Consider the following 16,197-nt stretch of genomic DNA (forward strand, 5'->3'; position numbering starts at 1 on the left):
CAGCCATTCCATCCCAAGATCCTGTTTATTTCCCTCATAGCATCATCAATGTTCTTTTCTCACTTACTTTGTGTATTTATCTGTTTGACATGTTTATTATCTGCCTTTTCCCCACTTGAATGGAAGTGCTATGAAGGCCTAGCCTTTCTACTTGGGCTCCTGCTGAATCCCCAGTGGTTAACACAGTGTCTGACATATGGCAGGTATCAAGCAATACTGACTGAATGAATGGCTGAATGAATGACTCTTAGGGGAAAACTTCTGAGATAGCATCTCCAGTAACCTTAAGCAATTAATTTATGAACTCACATAGAATCTTTTGTATTTAACTCAACTTGTATCCCCTCAAATACTATGCAGGGCACTTCACAGGTGCTAGGGTTCAGAGAAGAACAGAACCCAGTGCTTGCCCTCACATTACACTCAGAACCCTGCTCTACACTTGTGTTTGAACCTGATTCCCCTTAGGACACAGGGGATGTGTTCTTCAAGGGGAGAGGTCAGTCTTACTCTTTGCATCTTAGCACCCAAGACATGCTGATTGCTCAGCTGACATGTATTGCGTGAAGAAAGACAGAAGTGAGACTTGTGGCCTTAGATTTTTAAAGAATGTGCAGAGAAGAGGCAGGGAAAATATGGATTTATGATTTGATTTTGCCTCTTTAATCTGATGATGCTTGGGGGAACATCTGTTTTACCTGTTACCACGTGGACAAGAATAACAAAATCATAGGCCCAGAAGTACTTAGAGCAGATGATGGATATTAAAAGAGGACAAAGAGAAAGCAGAACTACTTTGCTGCCATTCTTCTTTTATTACTAACTAGAAAGGATGGGAAAGACATGGTTAAAAAGCAACCAAAAAATGAGAGTAACTCAAGAACAAGAAAAGACAGGGACAAAAAAGAAAGCAAGCAAGCATGAACTTGCTTTAAATGAGTTCTCAGAGGATACGACAGTTTTCTTCAAACAGCTATATGGAGAACTGTTGAGCAAAAGAGGGATCAACATTCTCATAGGCTGTTCTCTACAGTAGAAGCAGTAGCCATGAAAAGAAGTTACCAGAAAGTATAGTTAACTAACAATGAGGACAGTCCCCTGTAAAGTGGAGCTGTCCAGCAAGGCAAAGGGCTGCCTGGTCACGGTTTTTAGATTATCTTCTTCTCAACATATCTGCATACAGTGCATTCTTAAAACAGTTATAGAAAACAATGTTTAGTAACTACTGAAGAAGGGAAAAGTATTGGAAGATCTTATTTCTCATCAATGTTGCCACCAACACTGGCTTAGAAGGAGATATGATATTTTAGCCAGTGGAAGCAAAGACTGACATTGTTGGTAGAAACCAGGCAGGGAGGATGGCTCAGAGCCACATGCACATCATCCCTCCCTCCTGCTTTAAGATAAAATTATGAGGAATAAAGACCTTTTAGGGCAAAATCAAAGTGAGGAAAAGGCAGTTATGTGGATCAAGGCAGTCATTCCTGAAAGCAGAGCAGTGTACTGGCTGTCTACACTTGTCCTGCACACTACTCCATTGAGGCTACTTGCAAAGTTCTGCAGGGGTGGGCCCTTTTTGTACAGCAAGCTCAGTACATTACCCTCATGGCTTCCTGAATGTGATCCTGCCGAATCAGTTCTGCTGAGCAGTCCATGTACCACTTCAAACAGCGGATTAGCTCCCTAGGAAAAAGAACAGTTTCAGAAACCCCACGTTAATCCAAGAGCAATGCAGCCTAAAATATTTGCAGTCCTGAATTAGCCATATAGGAAATAATATACTGCTAATGAGCTAGAATAGAGTGATGGATCCAATACAGCTGTGGAATCTTTAGATCATCCAAGACCAGACAACACTCCCTGTCCAAAAAGAGTTGCCACATTTCAATCAGCAATTATAATCATTCTTTCCCACTTTCCCTGACACACATTTTTTTCTGATTACAAGAAAGTTTTCCCGAAGTCTGGGACTGGATGTGTGTTTTGTTTTGTTTTGTTTAAAACTGCTAAGTCTCCCGAACATACAACAGACTCTGAATAAAGGTATATAGTCCGGTGTGCCTCTCCTTGCCATCCCAATGATCTTATTTCCTTAGGACCAAGTCATCTGAGTGGAATGGGATTACAGGGTCAGAAGGCCTTCACATTTACATGGCAAAAGAGTACACAGGGCAAGAGTGCAGGCCCTCGTCAGATAACAGTTCGCATCTTAGGCCTATCAGTTTCTAGCTTTGCATCCTTGGGCAAGTTATTTGGGTCCTCTGTCCTCATTCTTTTCATTTAAAATATAGAGGAAACAACAGTACATCTCAAACTGTGAATTCTAATGAGATGACACATGTAAAGTACACAGCGCAGTGCCTGCTCTCCAAAGTGACATCAAAGTGTCAGAGTTCCAGTGATTCCACAGCCTCAGAACCCTTCGGTTTTGTTTTCTAAACTTGTTCTGGGACTACCCTGGTGGCACAGTGGATAAGACTCCGTGCTCCCAATGCAGGGCCTGGGTTCGATCCCTGGTCAGGGAACTAGATCCCACGTGCATGCCACAACTAAGGAGTCTATGTGCCGCAACTAAGGAGCCCGCCTGCTGCAACTAAGACCTGGTGCAACCAAATAAAAAAAAAAACAAAAAACAACTTGTACTCATTCCATAGAATAATATGGTGACTTTAAAAATTGCTTTAATGGTTTTAGATAAGCTGTGAGTGTTTCCCATGTTTATTATTCATATTATCTCTTTTATTGACTATCTTTTTCTTTTCTTTGATATTTATTTGTCAGTACTATAGTTAGCTATTCACATGTTTCTCACTGAAAAAGCAAGACATATTTTTAGCAGCTCTGCCATCATTTCTTAGAAGGAAAAGTATGACAACTATGTAATAAACTCTAGTTTAAAACATCAGCGGAAAGCTAACATCTAACATCATACTCAACGGTAAAAGACTGAAATGTGTTCCTCTAAGATCAGAAACAACGCAAGGATGCCTGCTTTTGCCACTTCTATTCAACATATTAGTAGTGAAAGAGCAATTGGGCAAGGAAAAGCAATAAAAGGCATCCAAATTGGGGCCTCCCTGGTGGCGCAGTGGTTGAGAGTCCGCCTGCCAATGCAGGGGACACGGGTTCATGCCCCGGTCCGGGAGGATCCCTCATGCCACAGAGTGGCTGGGCCCGTGAGCCATGGCCGCTGAGCCTGTGCGTCCGGAGCCTGTGCTCCGCAACGGGAGAGGCCACAACGGTGAGAGGCCCGCGTACTGCCAAAAAAAAAAAAAAAATAAGGCATCCAAATTGGAAAGGAAGAAATAAGATTATCTTTGTTTGTAGCTAACATGATCTTGTATATAGAAAAATCTAAAGAATCCACAAAAAACTCTGTTAGAACTAATAAATGAATTCAGCAACACTGCAACAAAATCAACATATATAAATCATTTGCTTTTCTATATACTAACAACGAACAATCAAAAAAGAAAATTAAGAAAACAATCCATTTACAGTAGCATCAAAAAAGAATAAAATACTTAGGAATAACGTTAACCAAGGGGGTGAAAGACTTATACTTTGAAAACAAAATGTTGCTGAAAAAAAAGAGAAAGAAATTAAAGAAGTTAATAATAAATGGAAAGACATCCACATTCATGGATTGGGAGACTTAATTTGGTTAAGATGTCAACACTATCCAAAGTGATCTACAAATTCAATGCAATCTCTATCAAAATCCCAATGGCATTTTTTGCAGAAATAGAAAAATCCATCCTAAAGTTCATATGGAATCTCTAGGGACCCCAAACAGCCAAAACAATCTTGAAAAAGAAGAACAAAGTTAGAGGATGCACACTTCCTGATTTCAAACGTCCTACAAAGCTACAAAGAGTAACTTTAACTTTGATTATAAAGACTAGTCAAAACAGGGTGGGACTGGCATAAAGACAGATACATACATCAATAGAATAAAACAGCCCAGAAATAAACCCTCATGTATACGGCCAAATGATTTTCATCATTAAATGGGAAAAGGATATTCTTTTTCTACAAGTTGTATTGGAAAACTAAATATCCACACACAAAAGAATAAAAGTGGACCCTTATGTTGCACAATAAACAAAAATTAATTTAAAATTAATCAAATACCTAAATATAAGAGATAAAACTCTTATACAAAAACATAGGAGAAAAGTTTCATGACATTGGATTAAGCAATCATTTCTTGGATAAGACATCAAAACATAAGCAATGAAAGAAAAATTAGATAAATTAAACTATATCAAAATTGAAGACTTCTGTGCATCAAAAGACACAATCAACAGATTAAAAAGGCAATGGGAGAAAATATTTGCAAATCATATCCCTGAAAATGGGTTAATATCCAGAATTACAGCTCAGCAACAACCAACCAAACAACCTGATTCAAAAATAGGCAAAGGACTTATAGATTTTTCTCCAAAGAAGATACATAAATGGTCAATAAGCACATGAAGAGATGCTCAACATCACTAATCATTAGGGAAATGCAAATCAAAACCACAAGATACCATCTCATACCCATTAGAAAGGCTACTATTAAAAAAAATACAAAAAAACCAGAAAGTAACAAGTATTGGCGAGAATGTGGAGATACTGGAACACTTGTGCATTATTGGTGGGAATGTAAAATGGTGCAGCTGCTGTGGAAAATAGTATGGTGGTTCCTTAAAAAATTAAAAATAGGATTATCATATGATCTACCCATTCCATTTCTGGGTATATACCCAAAAGACTTGAAAGCAGGGTCTCTAAGAGATATTTGTATGCCCATGTTCATAGTAGCATTATTCACAATTGCTGAAAGGTGGATAAATATAGCCAAGTATTCATCAACAGATGAATGGATAAACAAAATGTGGTATATACAGTGGAACATTATTTAGAATAAAAGGAAGGAAATTCTGACACATGCTATGACATGGATGAGCACTGAGGACATTATGGTAAGTGAAATAAGCCAGTCACAAAGAGACAAATATTGTATGATTCAATTTATATGAGGTCCCAGATTAGCAAATCCATAGACAAAAAGTATAATGGTGATTACACGAGGGCTGGTGGTGGTGGGGGGAATGGGAAGTTATTGGTTAATGGGTACAGAGCTTCAGATTTGCAAGATGAAAACAGTTCTGGAGATGAATGGTGGTGATGGTTGTACAAAAATGTAGATATACTTAATGCCACTGAGCTGTACACTTAAAAATGGTTAAGGGAATTGTCTGGTGACCCAGTGGTTAAGAATTCGCCTGCCAATGCAGGGGACACGGGTTCAATCCCTGGTCTGGGAAGATCCCACATGCTGCAGAGCAACTAAGCCCGAGTGCCACAACGACTGAGCCCGTGTGCCTAGAGCCTGTGCTTCGCAATAAGAGAAGCCACCGCAATGAGAAGCTGCACACCACCACAGAGAGTAGCCCCCGCTCGCCACAGCTACAGAAAGCCCACGTGCAGCAATGAAGACCCAATGCAACCAAAAATAAACAAATAAATAAAATTGATTCTTTAAAAAAAAAAGAAAAAAAGAGAGGTTACCCTTATAAAAAAAAATTGGTTAAGATGATATGTTTTATGCTCTGTGTATTTTACCCGGGTTAAAAAATAAGTAAATTAAGTTTAAAAAAAAAAGGTCTGCTGAACGAATGTTGGTGCCACTGAACTTTTTAAAAGCCCGTCTTTCTAGTCAAACACAAGTCCTAATGATGGTGCCAAATGCAACTTACTTGTATGCCAGGGCTCCAGCAAAGTGCTTCTGGATGTATGTGTCCATTACAGGTCGGAAATGGAAATATTTGATGTCTCGGAGCAGGTTGATGATGAATACCTGGGAGAGATGGAGGGGAGCAGAATTAATTGGAGGCCTCAAACCTATCCCCAGCAGGAAACAACTCTTGATTCTTCAAGGAATGGCAAACTGCTAGTGTTTTCTCCAGTGTTCCCAGTGAATGTAGGATTTCCATTCTGTGTCTGTATTTCTGTCATATTTGTTCTATTCCTAACATCCCTGGCCTCCCATTCCAAACTTGGGACTCATTTGTCAATGCCAGTGTTACTTTGAGCTTCTCTCTTCACGAATGCTAGGTGGTTCAATATGGACCTAGGGAATACAAAACAATACCTGTGTAGGTGGCATAAACACTAAGTTGTCTCAAAAAACTTGGAAAAGAGAGAGAGAAAAATATTGTCCTCTAAGCCAAACCAGCCTATGAAAGGCTGTACCCTTCGGAAATGGGGTTGGCTGGCCAGGGAAACAAGGAAGAAGAAAAGCCAGAGAAGCAAACTTTGCAAGTACCATTCTAACTCTTGCCTCTGCTCCTCATCTATCAGGTAGACTCAGAGTATCTGGTTCTCCTTGAACATACAGCCCTCCTGTAGGACTGGATATATTCAACAAAACACACTGAACATCCAAATCACTGTCCTTGCACACTAAGCAACCTTCTGAGACTCTAGCTCCCAAACCACTGCATAGAGGGAGAGAGTGTGATGCTCCACCAGCACAAGTGAGTCTCTGCTTTTCCTGGTGGTTGTATCCTACTTTTGTAAGTGGAAAAACAGGCTGTCTTGTTTCCTATATTAGTCTCTGGGCCTTTTGTTGGTGTAGGTCACTATTTCAGGGGCTAGGAAACCCTGCAACAGTGGTGAGACTGAGTATCAAAACTACAAAGTTGAAGTCCAGATTTGATCTTGTAGGGCTCTGCCTGGTAGGGTGATTGTTGGTCTTCCTTGGGTGACACTCCTCAGTTCCTTTTCTATTGGAAACATCTACATCTTGTGCTGACTCACTATAATAAATTGCTTTCCTTAGATTTTTAAAAAATATGTGACGGGAATAATTAATAAAAATCAGGAAGGGTGAGACTTACCAAAGACTGAAACACCAACAGGCCGTATTTCTCTGTATTATCATCCAAAATCACAAACAGCGTATCTAAGATGTCCTGTAGAAACTGCAACAGCATAAAAATCAGAGGGCTCAGGTCTTTGGACCTTGGACACATGTTCAAACTTCCATACACCAATGAATTTATTTCCCAGTAAACAAAGTCAAAGATCTCCTAATATCTCAAACCACCACTTAAAAATAACCTAGTATCCCACCTCCGCCTAGCCAAGAAATAACTAGGTGGACTTGGGGGTGTTTGCTTACAGCCCAAAGGGCCCTAAGAGAGACTTAAAGAGGCTCTTCCTATTGGGTAAGTGATAAACTTATAAGGAAAGAGCAGTTACCTAAAAAACGTAGGACATCCATGTAGAACAGTAATTTTGAAATAAAGACAATCTAAGTGATTCTTCTTTTAAAAAAAATAAATTATTTATTTATCGGCTGCATTGGGTCTTCGTTGCTGTGTGCGGGCTTTCTCTAGTTGCAGTGAGTGGGGGCTACTCTTTTTTTTTTTTTTCCTCTTTATTGGAGTATAATTGCTCTACAATGGTGTGTTCATTTCTGCTTTATAACAAAGTGAATCAGTTATACATATACATATGTTCCCATATCTCTTCCCTCTTGTGTCTCCCTCCCTCCCACCCTCCCTATCCCACCCCTCCAGGCGGTCACAAAGCCCCCAGCTGATCTCCCTGTGCTATGCAGCTGCTTCCCACTAGCTATCTATTTTACGTTTGGTAGTGTATATATATCCATGCCACTCTCTCAGTTTGTCACAGCTTACCCTTCCCCCTCCCCATATCCTCAAGTCCATTCTCTAGTAGGTCTGTGTCTTTATTCCTGTCTTACCTCTAGGTTCTTCATGACATTTTTCTTTTCTTAAATTCCATATATATGTGTTACCATACGGTATTTGTCTTTCCCTTTCTGACTTACTTCACTCTGTATGACAGGCTCTACGTCCATCCACCTCATTACAAATAGCTCAATTTCATTTCTTTTTATGGCTGAGTAATATTCCATTGTATATATGTGCCACATCTTTTTTTAAGTATTTATTTATTATTACATCTTTATTGAAGTATAATTGCTTTACAATGGTGTGTTAGTTTCTGCTTTATAACAAAGTGAATCAGTTATACATATACATATGTTCCCATATCTCTTCCCTCTTGCGTCTCCCTCCCTCCCACCCTCCCTATCCCACCCCTCCAGGCGGTCACAAAGCACCGAGCTGATCTCCCTGGGCTATGCGGCTGCTTCCCACTAGCTATCTACCTTACGTTTGGTAGTGTATATAGGTCCATGCCTCTCTCTCGCTTTGTCACAGCTTACCCTTCCCCCTCCCCATATCCTCAAATCCGTTCTCTAGTAGGTCTGTGTCTTTATTCCTGTCTTACCCCTATTCGTGACATTTTTTTTTCTTAAATTCCATATATATGTGTTAGCATACAGTATCTGTCTTTCTCTTTCTGACTTACTTCACTCTGTATCACAGATTCTAGGTCTATCCACCTCATTACAAATAGCTCAATTTTGTTTCTTTTTATGGTTGAGTAATATTCCATTGTATATATGTGCCACATCTTCTTTATCCACTCATCCGATGATGGACACTTAGGTTGTTTCCATCTCCGGGCTACTGTAAGTAGAGCTGCAATGAACATTTTGGTACATGACTCTTTCTGAATCATGGTTTCCTCAGGGTATATGCCCAGTAGTGGGATTGCTGGGTCATATGGTGGTTCTATTTGTAGTTTTTTAAGGAACCTCCATAGTGTTCTCCATAGTGGCTGTACCAATTCACATTCCCACCAGCAGTGCAAGAGTGTTCCCTTTTCTCCACACCCTCTCCAGCATCTATTCTTTCCAGATTTTTTGATGATGGCCGTTCTGACTGGTGCGAAATGATACCTCATTGTAGTTTTGATTTGCATTTCTCTAATGATTAATGATGTTGAGCATTCTTTCATGTGTTTGTTGGCAGTCTGTATATCTTCTTTGGAGAAATGTCTATTTAGGTCTTCTGCCCAGTTTTGGATTGGGTTGTTTGTTTTTTTGTTATTGAGCTGCATCAGCTGCTTGTAAATTTTGGAGATTAATCCTTTGTCAGTTGCTTCATTTGCAAATATTTTCTCCCATTCTGAGGGTTGTCTTTTGGTCTTGTTTATGGTTTCCTTTGCTGTGCAAAAGCTTTGAAGTTTCATTAGGTCCCATTTGTTTATTTTTGGTTTTATTTCCATTTCTCTAGGAGGTGGGTCAAAAAGGATCTTGCTGTGATTTATGTCATAGAGTGTTCTGCCTATGTTTTCCTCTAAGAGTTTGATAGTGTCTGGCCTTACATTTAGGTCCTTAATCCATTTTGAGCTTATTTTTGTGTATGGTGTTAGGGAGTGATCTAATCTCATACTTTTACATGTACCTGTTCAGTTTTCCCAGCACCACTATTGAAGAGGCTGTCCTTTCTCCACTGTACATTCCTGCCTCCTTTATCAAAGATAAGGTGACCATATGTGCGTGGGTTTATCTCTGTGCTTTCTATCCTGTTCCATTGATCTATCTTTCTGTTTTTGTGCCAGTACTATACTGTCTTGATTACTGTAGCTTTGTAGTATAGTCTGAAGTCAGGGAACCTGATTCCTCCAGCTCCGTTTTTCGTTCTCAAGATTGCTTTGGCTATTCAGGGTCTTTTGTGTTCCATACAAATTGTGAAACTTTTTGTTCTAGTTCTGTGAAAAATACCAGTTGTAGTTTGATAGGGATTGCATTGAATCTGTAGATTGCTTTGGGTAGTAGAGTCATGTTCACAATGTTGATTCTTCCAATCCAAGAACATGGTATATCTCTCCATCTATTTGTATCATCTTTAATTTCTTTCATCAGTGTCTTATAATTTTCTGCATACAGGTCTTCTGTCTCCTTAGGTAGGTTTATTCCTAGATATTTTATTCTTTTTGTTGCAATGGTAAATGGGAGTACTTTCTTGATTTCACTTTCAGATTTTTCATCATTAGTGTATAGGAATGCCAGAGATTTCTGTGCATTAATTTTGTATCCTGCTACTTTACCAAATTCATTGATTAGCTCTAGTAGTTTTCTGGTAGCATCTGTAGGATTCTCTATGTATAGAATCGCCTGTGAAGCCATCTGGTCCTGGGCTTTTGTTTGTTGGAAGATTTTTAATCACAGTTTAAAATTCAGGGTTTGTGATTGGTCTGTTTATATTTTCTATTTCTTCCTGTTTCAGTCTCGGAGGGTTGTGCTTTTCTAAGAATTAGTCCATTTCTTCCAGGTTGTCAATTTTAACGGCATAGAGTTGCTTGTAGTAATCTCTCATGACCCTTTGTATTTCTGCAGTGTCAGTTGTTACTTCTCCTTTTTTATTTCTAATTCTATTGATTTGAGTCTTCTCCCTTTTTTTCTTGATGAGTCTGGCTAATGGTTTATCAATTTTGTTTATCTTCTCAAAGAACCAGCTTTTAGTTTTATTGATCTTTGCTATCGTTTCCTTCATTTCTTTTTCATTTATTTCTGATCTGATTTTTATGATTTCTTTCCTTCTGCTAACTTTGGGGTTTTTTGTTCTTCTTTCTCTAATTGCTTTAGGTGCAAGGTTAGGTTGTTTATTCGAGATGTTTCCTGTTTCTTAAGGTAGGATTGTATTGCTATTAACTTCCCTCTTAGAACTGCTTTTGCTGTATCCCATAGGTTTGGGTCGTCATGTCTCCATTGTCATTTGTTTCTAGGTATTTTTTTATTTCCTCTTTGGTTTCTTCAGTGATCATTTCGTTATTAAGTAGTGTATTGTTTAGCCTCCATGTATTTGTATTTTTTACAGATCTTTTCCTGTAATTGATATCTAGTCTCATAGCGTTGTGGTTGGAAAAGATACTTGATACAATTTCAATTTTCTTAAATTTACCAAGGCTTGATTTGTGTCCCAAGATATGATCTATCCTGGAGAATGTTCCATGAGCACTTGAGAAAAATGTGTATTCTGTTGTTTTTGGATGGAATGTCCTATAAATATCAATTAAGTCCATCTTGTTTAATGTATCATTTAAAGCTTGTGTTTCCTTATTTATTTTCATTTTGGATGATCTGTCCATTGGTGAAAGTGGGGTGTTAAAGTCTCCTACTATGAATGTGTTACTGTCGATTTCCCCTTTTATGGCTGTTAGTATTTGCCTTATGTACTGAGGTGCTCCTATGTTGGGTGCATAAATATTTACAATTGTTATCTCTTCTTCTTGGATTGATCCCTTGATCATTATGTAGTGTCCTTCTTTGTCTCTTGTCATAGTCTTTATTTTAAAGTCTATTTTGTCTGATATGAGAATTGCTACTCCAGCTTTCTTTTGGTTTCCATTTGCATGGAGTATCTTTTTCCATCCCCTTACTTTCAGTCTGTATGTGTCTCTAGGTCAGAAGTGGGTCTCTTGTAGACAGCATATATGTGGGTCTTGTTTTTGTATCCATTCAGCCAGTCTGTGTCTTTTGGTGGGAGCATTTTGTCCACTTACATTTAAGGTAATTATCAATATGTATGTTCCTATTTCCATTTTCTTAATTGTTTTGGGTTCGTTATTGTAGGTCTTTACCTTCTCTTGTGTTTCTTGCCTAGAGAAGTTCCTTTAGCATTTGCTGTAAAGCTGGTTTGGTGGTGCTGAACTCTCTCAGCTTTTGCTTGTCTGTAAAGGTTTTAATTTCTCCATCAAATATGAATGAGATCCTTGCTGGGTAGAGTAATCTTGGCTGCAGGTTCTTCTCCTTCATCACTTTAAATATGCCCTGTCACTCCCTTCTGGCCTGCAGAGTTTCTGCTGAAAGATCAGCTGTTAACCTTATGGGGATTCCCTTGTGTGTTATTTGTTGTTTTTCCCTTGCTGCTTTTAATATGTTTGCTTTGTATTTAATTTTTGACAGTTTGATTAATATGTGTCTTGGCACATTTCTCCTTGGATTTATCCTGTATGGGACTCTCTGTGCTTCCTGGACTTGATTAACTATTTCCTTTCCCATATTAGGGAAGTTTTCAACTATAATCTCTTCAAATATTTTCTCAGTCCCTTTCTTTTTCTCTTCTTCTTCTGGAACCTGTATAATTCGAATGTTGGTGCATTTGATGTTGTCCCAGAGGTCTCTGAGACTGTTCTCAGTTCTTTTCATTCTTTTTTCTTTATTCTGCTCTGCTGTAGTTATTTCCACTATTTTATCTTCCAGGTCACTTATCCATTCCTCTGCCTCAGTTATTCTGCTATTGATCCCATCTAGAGTATTTTTAATTTCATTTATTGTGTTGTTCATCATTGCTTGTTTCATCTTTAGTTCTTCTAGGTCCTTGTTAAATGTTTCTTGCATTTTGTCTATTCTATATCCAAGATTTTGGATCATCTTTACTATCATTATTCTGAATTCTTTTTCAGGTAGACTGCCTATTTCCTCTTCATTTGTTAGGTCTGGTGGGTTTTTATCTTGCTCCTTCATCTGCTGTGTGTTTTTCTGTCTTCCCATTTTGCTTATCTTACTGTGTTGGGGTCTCTGTTTTGCAGGCTGCAGGTTCGTAGTTCCCGTTGCTTTTGGTGTCTGTCCCCAGTGGCTAAGGTTGGTTCAGTGGGTTGTGTAGGCTTCCTGGTGGAGGGGACTAGTGCCTGTGTTCTGGTGGATGAGGCTGGATCTTGTCTTTCTGGTGGACATGTCCACGTCTGGTGGTGTGTTTTGGGGTGTCTGCGGACTTATTATGATTTTAGGCAGCCTCTCTGCTAATGGGTGGGGTTGTGTTCCTGTCTTGCTAGTTGTTTGGCATAGGATTTTCAGCACTGTAGTTTGCTGGTCGTTGAGTGAAGCTGGGTGCTGGTGTTGAGATGGAGATCTCTGGGAGATATTTGCCATTTGATATTATGTGGAGCTGGGAGGTCTCTTGTGGACCAGTGTCCTGAAGTTGGCTCTCCCACCTCAGAGGCACAGCACTGACTCCTGGCTGCAGCACCAAGAGCCTTTCATCCACACGGCTGATGTAGATTCCTGTAGTTTCTCTCTCTTCCTCTTCTTTTTCTTACCCTTTCAAAAGAGACCGGTGTGTGTGGTGAGTCTGGCCTCCAGCCGCTGGGCCTGACGCTGACGCCCCCGCTCGCACTCCCGCCTCAGAGCGGGGGGGCCTACTCTTTGTTGCGGTGCACGGGCTTATCATTGCAGTGGCTTCTCCTGTTGTGGAGCAGAGGCTCTAGGAGTGTGGGCTTCAGTAGTTGTGGCTCACGGGCTCTAGAGCTTAGGCTCAGTAGTTGTGGCTCATGGGCTTAGCTGCTCTGCGGCATGTGGGATCTTCCTGGACCAGGGCTTGAACCTGTGTCCCCTGCCTTGGCAGGTGGATTCTTAATCACTGCGCCACCAGGGAAGTCCCAATCTAACTGATTCTGATGCCAAATCCATTTTGAGAAAAAGGGCTTACTTTCCTGGGTCCCCCAAAATTTGATAGTCCCTTGTTCTCCTCTATGGCCTAACTCTGTAGAGGACATTTGGATGAGGCTGTGGCAAGCTAGGCCTTAACTACAGAAACTATTCTTTGGTCTAGAAATTACTATTCCAGGAGAAGGGAGAATGCAGCTGATGAGGGCTGTCAAAGAGGGTAAAATATCTGGAATCACCATTGTTTTTTGAACACGTGCCTTTTTCTTTCTAAGATGCAAAAACCAAGAGAGAGAATAATAAATACTCACGGATGCTCCCAGTCTTAAAAAATCAAATCTAATATTCTGTTGGTCAAAATGCAATTTAATGATATAATGTTTACAACTTATTTCAAAACAATAGAAGGTAAAGGCATGGATGAGGAGTTTATGGGCAGGACTGACCATGGGCTGATGTCAGGGGTAACTGATAGGATAGGTACATGTATGGTTATTTATTCTATTCTGTCAACTTTTTATGGTATGTTTGAAATCTTACAATAAAAAGTAAAAATTAATTAAAATGCTAGCATAATCTCTTTAATTCTCTCTGGCTGGCTTGAGACAAATACTGTTGCTAAAACCAGAAATGCTGGTAGGATGTTCTTTTGTCGGGAATGTAACAACTCAGCCTTAAAAGGATCACAGACTTTTCTTAATACCTGGTCTGTTTTACTGGTTAAATTTTTCATATATTTAGAAGGCAAAAAATGCCCTGAGTATAAGGGCATTTATCTTAAGTTTCAAAAACTAGTATTAGCTTGTTTGTATAAAGAGTTCTTTTAAAAATGTATAATACTCTGATCAATTGGTTAACACAAAATTCATACAAGACTTCAAAAAAGTACAAAGCCATACACAGACTTTAAAATTATTCCTTGTTTGGAGACACCATGTTGTGTATTATTGAGTCAATGGAAGCTGTAAAATGAAAGTACAGACAGTGCAATGCTAATAGATTTGACACTTGCAATGATAAAGCCAAGAATGCTCACTGATAGACAAGTTGCCTTCTTGACATTTAATCTCTATCCTACATTCCATTGCCCTTGCTGATCACCAAAAGTACTTCCATTTTCCTCAGCTGAGTTCAGTCCATTGTGCAGAATCCACCTATTGGGCTTTCACTATCAGGAAGTGCCTGGGAGTTTTCTTGAGCTAAAGGCAGGTGGGCAAACACCTGGCTTCTACACACTGCGGAGAAGCCCTATGGAAAACAACTGGGGTCTGGTAGTGTTGCTGTCAGCCTGCTCAGGCCATTAGATAGGAAATGTCACAAAAGTACTTGAAAAAGCAATTGAGGAAGGGAGTAAGGAAGGGTCCCCTATTACGGACTCTAGTGAGAGACTGGGCAAAATCAACAGTTACAGTTAATGGAGAGTATTCAGAGTTCCTGTAGATAATCAAGAGAGTAGAGCCAAGAAGACATCAGGCTGGATTTGTGGTAAAGGTTTACAAAGTAAGGGAAGAGAGAGGAAGGGAGAGGAGACCTAAAGGCATGTGGGCAGCAGCACACACTGGGATTGTTTCTGAGAGGGTGTTTTTATCACTGCCCTTTAATTACCAGTTTGCTTTCTAGGAAGAAAAACAAGGCAGAAAATAGGGCTTAAAACTTAAAGGTAGTTTCTAAAAGGTAATAAACCTGATGTGATACCTACTTAAAAAAAAGAAGTTAAGAAAGAAAAATACCTTTATTTCTACTCACCTAATTATATACCTTGAGAAATGGTCTTAGAGGCTTACTGGCAGAAATCAAGGGGGAAGTGAAGCCTTCTGCCCAGATTCCTGCTCAGGTAGCATGTGTGAATTGTGTGAAGCCATACCTTAACAATTTCCTCCCCACTGACATGCCGCAGCCGCCCTAGGATGTCCATGATCCGGTCTGGAAAGGCCTTCCATTTCAGCAGAGCAAGGAGGTCCACTAGGAAGCAAGCCCAAAAGACAGTGAACCCTGGCTTCGTCATGGACAAAAAGCCCAGACTCTCCCTGCCAAGGACAGGTGAGACCTAGAAGGACAGAAATAGCTACGAGCAGTATAACAGCCTCTGGAGTACTGAGATAAAGGCTAAAGACACATCTGTAAAGTCTGAATGTCACTCAGGAGCTGCTAAAACCATGGAAAATCTCATAGGCTGCTATTGCCGAATGATTTCTTCAATTACATATGAAAAGAATTCCCTCACTGTGGCATGAAAAAGCAATAATTTGTCTCTTTTAACATGTATCAGCAACATGGACCAGCAAGTGAGAACAGTGGAGGGCACCATGCTGCAGGCACCATCACCTACCATTCTGGGTGAGTTTGGTGGAGGAGAGCTGTGTGGAAATGAAGAAAGACTCTTTGGTGCTGCGTTGGAAGATGAGGCTGGAGGGGATGTTAGGGCAGCCGTTATAGTCCTCTTTGCAGCAGGGCAGGCCCAAGTACAGAGCATGGTTGTTAAACGTGCTATTCTCATCACACTATAGGCAAAAGTAGAGAATACAGAATGTTTCTTGAACCATGCCACCTGTAAAAAATCAGGTCCCAGGGAATTTCTGAGTTGATGTTTACTCTCATCTTCCTGAGGCTGGACCTTGGACCTCAGGTCCTCTTAGAAGAGTGCTTTCTAAGCACTTTAAAAGTGCTTTTCATTTCTTTCTCCAGAACGGCTCACATGCCTTTTAAAGAGAACATGGTGGGGCTCATGGCCTCTACCTGGTATGCAGGCAACCTTGAGCGCCAGCTATGCTGTGACAGCTGACAGAACCCCAATCTCAAATAGCAGGTTGCCGAATGAACAAGCCAAGGCCATAAGAGCACAGAGGGGTTGGTAATAGATTTCCATGACTAGTGGAGTGGGA

At 40.0% G+C, this 16,197-nt stretch overlaps 1 protein-coding gene across 1 annotated transcript in view; it reads right to left on the reverse strand.

Moving 5' to 3' along the window:
* Nucleotides 1-16,197, reverse strand: part of DOCK3 (dedicator of cytokinesis 3) — a gene marked incomplete at both ends in the record, with an annotated part of 412,488 nt that overhangs the window by 70,158 nt on the left and 326,133 nt on the right. Inside the window, 5 exons of the mRNA XM_082848220.1 lie at nucleotides 1,602-1,683; nucleotides 5,748-5,848; nucleotides 6,891-6,974; nucleotides 15,180-15,277; nucleotides 15,645-15,816. Coding sequence (XP_082704346.1) covers nucleotides 1,602-1,683; nucleotides 5,748-5,848; nucleotides 6,891-6,974; nucleotides 15,180-15,277; nucleotides 15,645-15,816 — 537 coding nt within the window. The remainder of the gene's footprint in view (nucleotides 1-1,601; nucleotides 1,684-5,747; nucleotides 5,849-6,890; nucleotides 6,975-15,179; nucleotides 15,278-15,644; nucleotides 15,817-16,197) is intronic.

Source organism: Leucopleurus acutus (assembly GCF_964270905.1).
Source record: "Leucopleurus acutus genome assembly, chromosome: 10".
Lineage (NCBI taxonomy): Eukaryota > Metazoa > Chordata > Mammalia > Artiodactyla > Delphinidae > Leucopleurus > Leucopleurus acutus.